Below are 12,637 nucleotides of genomic sequence, written 5' to 3'. Positions count from 1 at the left end.
GGGTTCCACAAGGATCACTGCTGGGACCAGTATTGTACAACTTGTTTGTCAGCGACATCCCTGGACCACCTGAAGGAGGATTACTGCTCATGTACGCCGATGACATTTTATTGGCGCTACGAGGTCGCTTCGGAAGCACTGTGGAAAGAAGATTGAATGCGTACATGAATACGCTCCACAACTACTTCAACAAATGGGGACTCAACCTCAACGTTGGAAAATGCGTATCTGTGGTTTACAAAGGGAAACCACAGTCTACGGCAAAGAGCTTCCGAAAATACATCCCTACGATCAAGGTTGGTGACCAACTAATTGAAACTTCCGATAGGATGAAATACCTGGGAATCATCCTACACGACAGATTTGACTTCTGCCGCCACGTGGACTATGTGCTGTCAAAGGCCAAAAAGATGAATTTCGCCTACCAGAGGCTATTCAGGATGCGAGGAGGACTGTCGCCGGACGTAAAACTGCTTATCTACAAGCAAGTTATCCGGCCCATAATAACCTATTCCTTTGCCGCTTGGGCTGACATATCTTCGGCCCAAATGGAAAGATTAAGGAAATGGGAAAGGAGGATCTTGGCATCGTGCTTAGGAATGAGGCCAACAATTGACGAGAATGGAATATTCAGACGACCACTCAACTGGAATATCTACAACGCCATCGAATTTAGCCGGATAGACGTCTTCATGATGAAGAATGCACTAAACTTTCTGGAGAGAAGCCAAAACGTGGAAAATGGGATAGTGGAACAATTCCTGGACTACCAAGAGGAAATCCCCAATATTCAAAGAAGGAAGCATCTGCCACCCGCAGCTCTACTAAAATTACGCGACGAAGGATTGCTCTACGATGATGAACGCCTAATGTACTACCATCGTAGGTATAACAGATTCGACGCTGACTCTGAGCCTGTCTACAACACAGCTCAGTAATAATATAATTGTAAATAGATTAGTTTAAGTTTATATAGTTTTAAGGTAGATTTAAGTTTTTATTTTATTTTATTTTTTTTTGTATTAGCCTTTTTTTAAACTTTTAAACACTTTTATTTAGTGTTAAAACACTAAAATAATTTAATGATTGCTTAGCATAAAAATGCGGCACTAATATAATCTTAATATCGTAGTCTCCTACATTGTAAGCCCTAGGGCAAAGGAGAATGTTTATTTACTAAACTATTTTATACTGTAGCCATTAAGTATATAATGTATAATCTGACAATTTAAAACAAATAAATGACAAATTTAAAAGTAAAGTAAAAAAAGTGGACCAAAAAGCCGCAAAATTGTCAGCAGATCGTAATTATCGCCCGATCCTCACGCACATTTGAATGGGGGTTACCGGACATTGCAAAAGCCAAGCAGTTTTGGATGGTCATCCAAAAATATTCAATGTGTAAAGGAGTTTGGCAACTTTTGTAGACAAAATACGAAAATGTCCATTCCAGTGACTTTTTGGACACAAATACTGGAAAGACGCACTTCTGACTATTTCGTTAACGCTGATTTCGTTGAAGAATATAGTCAAATGTCTGTATCTCATATAGATGCGTTTCAGTCAAAAACCAATAATAAATGTTAATCTTTTGCCACTTCTGAGAGATTATAGGTCTTTGGGAAATATTGGTTCCAGATCTAGGAAGACCATTTAAGTGCAACATCTACCAATAAATTGGAAATGAGCAAATTAGTTTAAGTTGCTATTATTCGAAAATTAGAGAACGCAACCTGATGGTTTTCTTTTATTATTTGTCACAATATCTTGTGGAATTCTTTCGAGTATCTTGCCTATATAAACTGTATCGTTTATTATAGTGTTGTAGGGTATTCAACGGTCGGCCCCGCTCGACTGTAGCCTTTGCTTACTTGTTAAGTCAAGATTTCGATAGTCGTAAAGGTTTTAAGATCCTTTTTCAAAGACTTCTTTAGTATCTTTCTCAAATGATCTAATGTTGTTGAGAAAATTCCTTAAAAATAACAAGGATTTTTTAAAAACATTTTTATAAGATATAGTTTTTTTTAAGAAAATTTGGTAAGGAAGATTCCCTGAGTCAAGGAACGAGGCGTTTTTTGAGAAGAGCTTTCAAAGGAGGTTGTTAAGAATATTTGCAAATATTTAGTATATTTTTCGAAAGACCTAAATTGGTTGAAATATAATTTTGTTGAAAATATTTTCCAAAAAACAAGGATTTAAAAAAAAATATATTGGTTGAAATATAATTTTGATGAGAATATTTTTCAAAAAAACAAGGATTTAAAAAAAAGCATTTTTTATAAGATATAGTTTTTTTAAGAAAATTTGAGTCAAGGAACAAGGCGTTTTTTTGAGAAAAACTTTCAAAGGAGGATGTTCTTAAGAATATTTTCAAAAGTCATGGATTTTTTTTAATGACGTAGATTTTTATGTGTACATTTTTAAAGATTTCTTTAGTATATTTTTCAAAGGATCTAAATTGGTTAAAATATATTTTCAAATACACGAAGTTTTTTTAAAAACATTTTTTTAAAGGACATGACTTTTTAAGAATATTTGTTAAGGACGTGGACTTTTTTAGGGTGGATTTTTTTAAGATTTTTTTTCTTTCACTGGAGTAGGGTTTTATGAATATTTGCCAAAAGTCATAGATTTTTAAGAATATTTTCCAGAGGTCTTACTTATTGTTGACAGTGATTTCCAATGGACTTACAGTAGAGCGATTTTTTAAGAATATTTTCAAATTTTTTCTAAGTACATTTTCGAAAAACGTGAATTTACCTATTTTTGACAGTGATTTCCAATGGACTTATAGTGGAGCGATTTTTTAAGAATATTTTCAAATTTTTAAGGGCATTGATTTTTCTAAGTACATTTTCGAACAACTTGAAGTTACCTATTCAAAATTTTAAAGACATTGATTTTTTCTAAGTTAATTTTCGAAGAAAGTGAATTTATGCGAATGTTGTTCATGATCGTGAAGGTTTTGAGAATATTGCTTATTAGACGTGTATTGTTAAAGAAATTTTTTTAAAAAATATCTATGGAAAATCAAATCCTGGGAAATCAATGTTTTTAGTTCTTTGAAGAACCACGAATTTCAAAGACTTTTTTTAGAAGAAAGGCTGATTTTTAGGAATATTTGCAAAGGACTATATCAGCTGTAGAAAATAATTTTTGACACTACTTTTTTAGTACAATATAACGACTTAAGGAGTATATTTTTCAAGAAACTATCAGAAAAAAATATATCAGTTTTCGAAAGTTTCTGTCAAAAGTTCTACAACTCATAATTCCTTACTCAATGTATTTTAGAATAGCATATTACAATGGAATATGATTGATGTATTGACCTTTAACATATTTCAAACCTTTTCCAAAATGTAGTAATTTTAAAAATATGCCAGTATCCAACCCAACCACCCCCTTTAGCATTTTAGCCATCAAGCAGAGATTACTGGCCAATGACCAAGTGTTCTGCCTAAAAATGTCAAATTGTCCAGAAGAACTGACACCTTTCATTATCATTCTATTTTCAGTTCGCAGTTAGGAGTGAATGAGTTTTTGGGCAAATAGAAATTGTCCTCAGCACACATGCACATACACACCCGCCAACCTATTATACCTAATGTCTGTTGTCTGCAGTTTTCATCCGATGACATGAACACTGCCAACATATCATCATGGACGTGTCAATTCTTTAGTGGACCAGCTAAATTACCAGGTCGAAGCTAAATCCTCAACGAACGCACAACCATGCACACATTAGAACTTACTTGACATCATGAGGCATGGGCAAGGTGGCACCACGATCCAATAGAATTTTTAGAATTTCATAGTTATTGCGATGTGCAGCCAATATAAGGGGTGTAATGTCCGGAGTAAATGTTGATTTAGCACGATCCACAGCTTCCCAACTCTGTTGAATAAAATAAAAATGCAAAGCAAAACGTAAGTACTTAAAATGTATGCGAAAAATTCTATGAGCAGTGCGGGGGCTACTTACATATGGCATACCCTCCTTGTGATGTTGTTCCTCCCATTGCAGCAATTCTTCTACGGCCTCAACATACTCTTCCGATATGGCATGCAGTAGAGCATCACCCACTTCGATACCTTCTTCAAGCAATAACATAATCAAATCATAATTTTCATTCTCAATGGCGGAAATCAGGGCCGAACGATTCATGGGATCTTTGCAGTTAATGTTGAACTGCTTGGCATTGTTCTTGTTGTCGTGAATAATTCTGAAAGGCAATTGTAAATGAGATTGTTAAAAATAAAACGTAAGCACCCAGGGAGCCCATACTTTTTTCTTCTTTTCTTTTTAAATAAAAATACATTCTATATATAAAAGAAAGTTGTGTTAGTTACTACGCTTATAACACAAGAACCGCTGGTCTGATTTTAACGATTCATACAAATTCGGAATTGTCTCTTGGCAGAAAAGTATAAAAACCCAAAGAAATCGAGTAAAAATTTGAAATTTGAACACATTCATTTTGATTTTTAAAATGTACAATCGTAATGTTTTATTTTGCATGATTTTTTTTTCATTTTGACTTACTATTTTCGAATGTACATTTGTAGTGTTTTTTATTATACCCTCCACCATTCTATGGAGGGTATATTAACTTTATCATTCCGTTTGTAACTCCTCGAAATACTCATGTCAGACCCAATAAAGTATATATATTCTTGATCAGCGTAAAATTCTAAGACGATTTAGCCATGTCCGTCTGTCTGTCTGTCTGTCTGTCTGTCTGTCTGTCCGTCTGTCTGTCCGTCTGTCTGTCCGTCTGTCTGTTGTAATCACGCTATCTTTCGAATGAATTGAGATAGATAGCTAAAATTTTGCACACATGTTTAGTTTTCCAGTAGGCAGGTTAAGTTCGTAAATGGGCCATGTAGGTCCACGTTTTCATATAGCCCCCATATAACGGTACCTCCCGATATTCGGTATTTTAAGGATTTTAGCGACATTATTCACCGGAATTGTTTCAAACTTGGTATTTAAAGTTCGAAATGGATACTACACCCTAAGACAGAAAATTGTCTGTGCAAGTCCACGTCTTCATATAGCCTCCATATAACGGTACCTCTCGATATTCGGTTTTTTAATGAATTTAGCAACATTATTCACCGGAATTGTTTCAAATTTGGTATTTGAAGTTCGAATTGGATACTTCACCCTAAGACAGAAAATTGTCTGTGCAGGTCCACGTCTTCGTATAGCCCCTATATAACGTTACCCCCTATATTCGGTATTTTGATGATTTTAGCGACATTATTCACCGGAATTGGTATTTGAAGTTCGAATAGAATACTACACTCTAAGACAGAAAATTGTCTATGCTGGTTCAGGTCTTCGTATAGGGCCCATATATCAGTACATCCCTACATTCGGTATTTTGACAATTTTAGGTGCAATACCCACCGAAATTGTTTGAGATGTGGTATTTGAAGTTCGTAATGGATGCTACAGCCTGTGACAGAAAATTGTCTATGCAGGTCCAGGTCTTCCCACAGCTTCGATATAACGGTACCTCCCTATATACGATATTTTGATGATTTTAGCAACATTATTCACCGTTTATTTTAAGTTACGAATTTGAATATGGTAATAGCTTATGACAAACAATGCCTATGTAGGCCTACATCGTATACATCTCAATATAATGCCTATATTTGGTATTTTTAAAATTTTAACAGAATGTTTAATGATTTTATTTTCTGAAAATTTCCAAATTCGTTCCGAATGGTGGAGGGTATTCAAAGTTCGGCCCGGCCGAACTTACTACTTTTTGACTTGTTTTTGAATTCTAATATGAAGTGTAGTCATTTTTGGGTATTATAAAGCGACAACGAACAAAACTCTTATTTATAGATATTATGTATTTATTGAGTAAGCGGAACTCTACGATGAGAACTCTTCAGAAGAGAATAAGCTATGAACAAAAAAATCAATTTTTTATCGTGTACAAACGGTTTTTTTCAATTTGATTAACTTAATTTAATTGACTCGTTTTCTTAAGAACTGAAATTACAGGCGGGTTACATTGAAGTGTAGCACAGAATTATGTGGTGGCGAAACTGAATATATGATGTCGGAATCATTTAAAGCGGTCGCACCAAAGTTAACGGATAATTACTTTTTTAAAATTACGAAAAAAGAGACTATTTAATGGCAAAAATTCTGTAATCGGGAAAAATCGAGAACAATTTTTCAATGGTATCGAATTTTAAAATAATAGTACATTCTATTGACAAACTTCGTAAGGACCTTTAACCATTTGCTGTAAAATATCAGCGAACAAGGTGAAGATTTTTTTCTTTTTTCAATTTTTTTCTTTTTTGTAAATTTTATATAATGTAAGATTTTTGTTCAATTTGGGTTATCATATCTTGGCAAAAATCGAGTGAAAATATGCCAATTTGACATACTATATTAAAATTTACATTATTTATTGTTTTGAATTCTAAATAAATAATATCAAAATTGAAATGAGTACGCAATACGATACCAGAACCTACATCGGTCTTCAGGTGGAAGACGTGACCACATTTAAATAAAAATGACCGACAAATAGTTATAGGGCTCATTTCCGTCCAATGAGACCTCAATATGCAAAATTCATTGGGACTCCAATCAGTGAAATACCGAATATAAAGGGCGCAAATGAGTAGAGCTAATTTGACATTTAGTAAGAAAAGGATTTTTATCCTTCCAGAAATTCTTCCTAAACTTTCAAGATACCTTAAATAGCTATTGCGGGTCACGAAGTGGGTACAACCCGATTTCAAATTTATTTTATATTTTCACCATATTTTTCATACTAATTCCGGAAATGTTGGTGATTTGCGAAGAAACCATCCTTGCAAAAGATTATCACATTTTGATATAACCATCATATGATTTAAGCTATTTTCTAGTTTTTGGACATTTCTTTTTCATTTTTGTGGCCTTTATTTGGCATCTTAGTTTCTAAGGGGGTAGACAACCTCTTCGCATAAAATTTTCAATTCTGCGGAATAGGACCCATACCCTGGTGTAGAGAACCATCTTACAGATAATTGTCCACATAGGCATTTATTTAAGTACTAGCTGGCCCGGTAAGCGTTGCCGGCCCGTAGTTTTAGTCTTCAAAGCATATTTTTTAAAGCACAGATCTGACTTATGTAACCGTCACAATTTTTGTTATAGTATGGAGGGTATATCAAGTTGGTCATTCCATTTGTGACACCTCGAAATACCTCAAATGTATATTATATCTGCAGGACTTTTGAAAATGGACCAATGTTGGTCCTGGTTTTGGTACAGCCCCCATAAAATGGTATCTCCCTATTTACGGTATTTTTATGATTTAGGCGACATTATTCGCCGAAAAAAAAAATATTTGGAATTTGAAGTAAAAAGGTTATCAAATTGAAAATACCGTTCGTAAAATATTGATTTTTTTTGTTCATAGCTTATTATTTTCTGAAAAGGTATTTTCGCATAGTTCCACTTATCCAATAAATACATACAATCTATAATAACAATTTAATCCGTTGTCGCTTTATACTACCCAGAAAGACTACACATCATATTAGAATTAAAAAAACACATCATATTAGAATTCAATAAAACATGTAAAAAAGCTGTTCGGCCGGGACGAACTTTCAATACCGTCCATCATTTGGAACGAATTTGGCAAATCTCAAAAACAATAAAATACGTTTAAAATTCTGTTAACATCTGAAAAATACCGAATGTAGCTGTTATATTAGGGTCTATACGATGACATGGACCTGAATAGGTAACATTTATCATAATCCACTACAATATTCTAATGCGAAACTTAAAAAAAATCTTTAATAATGTAGCTAAAATCATCAAAAGACCGAATATCGGGAGGTACCGTTATATGGGGACTATACGAAGACGTGGACCTGCACAGACAATTTTCTGTCTAAGGCTGTAGTATATATTACGAACTTCAAATACCAAATTTGAAACAATTCAGGTGAATAATGTCGCTAAAATCACGCAAAATACCTAATATCGGGAGGTACCGTTTTATGGGGGCTATACGAAGACATGGAGCTGCAAAGACAATCTCCTGTAATAGGCTGTAGCATCCATTACGGCTGTAGTATCTATTACGAACTTCAAATACCAATTTTGGAACAATTCCGGTAAATAATGTCGCTAAAATTATTAAAATACCGAATATCGGGAGATACCGTTATATGGGGGCTCTACCAAGACGTGGACCTGCACAGACAATTTTCTATCTAATACTGTAGTATCTATAACGAACTTCAAATACCAAATTTGACACAATTCCGATGAATAATGTCGCTAAAATCACCCAAAATACCTAATATCGGGAGGTACCGTTATATGGGGGCTATACGAAGACATGGAGCTGCACAGACAATCTCCTGTCATAGGCTGTAGCATCAATTACTGCTGTAGTATCTATTACGAACTTCAAATACCAATTTTGGAACAATTCCGGTAAATAATGTCGCTAAAATTATTAAAATACCGAATATCGGGAGGTACCGTTATATGGGGGCTCTACCAAGACGTGGACCTGCACAGACAATTTTCTGTCTAAGGCTGTAGTATATATTACGAACTTCAAATACCAAATTTGACACAATTCCGATGAATAATGTCGCTAAAATCACCCAAAATACCTAATATCGGGAGGTACCGTTATATGGGGGCTATACGAAGACATGGAGCTGCACAGACAATCTCCTGTCATAGGCTGTAGCATCAATTACTGCTGTAGTATCTATTACGAACTTCAAATACCAATTTTGGAACAATTCCGGTAAATAATGTCGCTAAAATTATTAAAATACCGAATATCGGGAGGTACCGTTATATGGGGGCTCTACCAAGACGTGGACCTGCACAGACAATTTTCTGTCTAAGGCTGTAGTATATATTACGAACTTCAAATACCAAATTTGACACAATTCCGATGAATAATGTCGCTAAAATCACCCAAAATACCTAATATCGGGAGGTACCGTTATATGGGGGCTATACGAAGACATGGAGCTGCACAGACAATCTCCTGTCATAGGCTGTAGCATCAATTACTGCTGTAGTATCTATTACGAACTTCAAATACCAATTTTGGAACAATTCCGGTAAATAATGTCGCTAAAATTATTAAAATACCGAATATCGGGAGGTACCGTTATATGGGGGCTCTACCAAGACGTGGACCTGCACAGACAATTTTCTATCTAATACTGTAGTATCTATAACGAACTTCAAATACCAAATTTGACACAATTCCGATGAATAATGTCGCTAAAATCACCCAAAATACCTAATATCGGGAGGTACCGTTATATGGGGGCTATACGAAGACGTAGACCTGCACAGACAATTTTCTGTCTAATACTGTAGTATCTATTACGAACTTGAAATACCAAATTTGAAACAATTCAGGTGAATAATGTCGTCAAAAACATTAAAATACCGAATATCGGGAGGTACCGTTATATGGGAGCTATACGAAGATGTGGACCTGCACAGACAATCTCCTGTCATAGGATGTAGCATCCATTACGAACATCAAATACCAACTTTGAAAGAATTCCGATGAATAATGTCGCTAAAATAAACAAAGTACCGAATATCGGGAGGTACCGTTCTATGGGGACTATACGAAGACGTGGACCTGCAAAGACATTTTTTCTGTCTTAGGCTGTTCTTAGGCTGTAGTATCCATTGCGAACTTCAAATACCAAATTTGAAACAATTCCGGTGAATAATGTCGTGAAAATCATCAAAATACCGAATATCGGGAGATACCATTATGTGGGGGCTATACAAAAATGTGGACCTACGTGGCACATTTTCAATTCCAAAAGTCCTGCAGACAAAACATACATTTCAGTAAAATTTTATTAATCTACTTCAATTCGTTCGAGAGCTAGAGTGATTTACACAGACGGACGGACATCGCTAAATTGACATAGAATTTTATGCTGATCAAGAATATGTATACTTTGTGGGCTATAAAATGTATATTTTGAGGTATTACAAACGGAATTACAAACTTAATATATCCTCCATACAATGGTGGAAGTTATAAAAAGGTAATTTATTATGCTTTAAAAGATATAAATTAAAGACTAAAAATACGGGCCGACAACGCGGACCGGACCAGCTAGTACTTAATAAATCTCAAGGCACAAACCATGGTATAATTATTACAGGTAACAGCAAGTCCCAGCTGATATGATTCTATAGTAATACTAGTGTCATGCTCGATTTGACGTTTTGTGATTTAATTAGATTTCTTAATATACAATAGGTATGACATATATATAGGTATCATTTTCCACGATTTTCTAGCGATTGCTTGAAGTGTTGAGAGAGTAGGATCTACAGCTAACAACTATACATTCAGGGGAATGATGTGAAAGCATTCAAATTAAATAATCGAGGAACTATGCTATGGTTGTTTTTACGATTGTTGTACAACAACACTTGATGTTACCTGTATTGTTCTAACATGGGCACACACCTTGATAATTCTTTTCTAGCCATGGTAGAATTACAAGTCGGTCTAGCAATATCCGTTGGAACGCCTGTCTGTGCGCACGATAACTGTCAAAAGAGTATTCGATTTAGTCCAAACTTGGTATATCGTTGTAAATCTATCAAACTAAGATCAAGTTCTGAGATGGAAAAATCGGACCTCATCAACAAAGTCAACATGTTCAAAGAAAATAATCTATATTAAGAGTAAAGTGATTGACTGACTTAGAGATTCATCAACGCCGTGTCGAAACGACGGAAGCTATACTTTTAAAATTTTGGGTGAGGGCCACTCTTGGTCCGAAGGTGTATGATAAGGTTGGGTTTTTAGAAATCCGTACCAGAAAGGTACGAAAAGTACTAAATGGTATAAATATGGTAGCCTTTTGCGTTAGACGAACCAGCAGAACTAGAACTGTTAAATTGAATAAGAGTCACTGATAGAGTATATGATAAATGTACCAAAGGCTTTTACAAGGGGTTTTCGCACTATAAGTGTACGAAAAATATTAAAATGTAATACATTTGGTACTATTTCGTATAAGTGAAGCGTTAGAGTTAAAAACTTGAAATTTAGAATGGAAATCAAGTTTAAGGAGTAGATTCGATGTAAGGAGGTACTTTTTGATATACACCTAAGTCTGTTTTTACACGGTAGATTGGTTCCAGAAGAAGCCGTGTAAAAAAAAAACCGTGTAAAAAAGACATTGGTCTTATACAAAAATGGGTGATTTGTTCCTAATCTCTAAAACCTATTAAAATTAGTGAAAAACAAGAATTTTTAAGAACAAGAATTCATGAAATCACCGATTGCTTAATTGCAATTTCATTTTTCTTTATAGTTCTTATTGTGGCTTCATTTAAAGCGAATGTTTTACCAAGAGCAGTTAAGCCTTCTCCATTTCGAAGGCGATCTAAAATTTTAATCTTGGTTTCCAAAGAAATTGCCTTCTCTTTTAGTTTTTTATCTGACATTTCCTTTTAGGGATACATAAAATATTTAACAAAATTAAAAAACATAAATAACTGAATAAATACAAAATATTTTTTGGCTTACCTTTTATCTTATAGCATGTTTCCATTGGAAACCGAACAACGTTGTTCGCTCTCAGAATTAGGTACACGAATTAACCCGTTCATACGGCACGATTCGTAATTCATAGTAAAATAATTCTTTTTTCAAAAAAATTGCTTGTTGATTTTAAAGGGAATGTATACGAAAATACATGAAATTCTCACTAATATGAATAGAAGAAATGATTGTTTTTCTCCCAAAGATTTATTATATCATTAATTTTATAATTTTCATTCATGTTTTCAACTTTTGTGTAAATGTTGACATTTTGAACATATTTTTCTGTTTTTCCATTTTTAAATTCTGCTGGAGAGACACTTGTCAAACATTTTTTCTGCCGATAGAAACATTTTGCCTCTTTTGTTTGCAGTTTTCTGTGGAAATTTCAACTCGTGGACCAAATGCGTACCCCGAAAGAGAGAGAAAACAAAATTTACTTTCGTTTGAATGTACATACGCCATTCAACATTGTAGTTTTCATTCATAATTTTTAATCTTCCCAAAAATTTTTAAATTTCATTAAATTTTTCTATTTTTAATTTTTAAATGTCATAATTTATTTTTTCGATAAATGCTCTCAGCATAGACAAATGAAAATATAGACCATAGACAAATGAAGATATAGACAACGAAAAGTTAGTTTTGTCTTTTTATCCAGATGGCGCTCATCATGTTTTGCATAGTCAACATGCTTATTTACGCGTTCAAGCCACTCGACTTCGAAAACACATTTTATGGGTTTTCAAGAATTTTACTTGATTATTCCTGAATTTTTCGATGTTATCACGTACTTTTCACATTTCTTTTATTATGAGACAATTATCAACTGACAAATATCATACAGTTTTTGTTATTTTTAACATTTTACAATTGAGTGACTTCAAAATTCCCACTCAAACCCCTGAAACGATATGGACGACATCTGCTGACCCGATTTTTTTCGAAGATGAACGGTGAGAACATTTCGTTGTCTATATTTTCATTTGTCTATGTTTGAACAATGTACAAATATGAGTGTTCGCTCA

The 12,637-nt window shown here is 34.2% G+C and overlaps 1 protein-coding gene across 1 annotated transcript in view; it reads right to left on the bottom strand.

Annotated features, from left to right (window-relative positions):
- LOC101890597 (transient receptor potential protein) overlaps nucleotides 1-12,637 on the bottom strand; it is a 45,643-nt gene that overhangs the window by 23,354 nt on the left and 9,652 nt on the right. Inside the window, 2 exon segments of the mRNA XM_059127036.1 lie at nucleotides 3,756-3,898; nucleotides 3,986-4,226. Coding sequence (XP_058983019.1) covers nucleotides 3,756-3,898; nucleotides 3,986-4,226 — 384 coding nt within the window.

This window comes from Musca domestica, unplaced genomic scaffold (genome assembly GCF_030504385.1).
Source record: "Musca domestica strain aabys unplaced genomic scaffold, Musca_domestica.polishedcontigs.V.1.1 42, whole genome shotgun sequence".
Classification (NCBI taxonomy): Eukaryota; Metazoa; Arthropoda; class Insecta; order Diptera; family Muscidae; genus Musca; species Musca domestica.
This window is presented reverse-complemented; position numbering and strand designations above follow the sequence as displayed.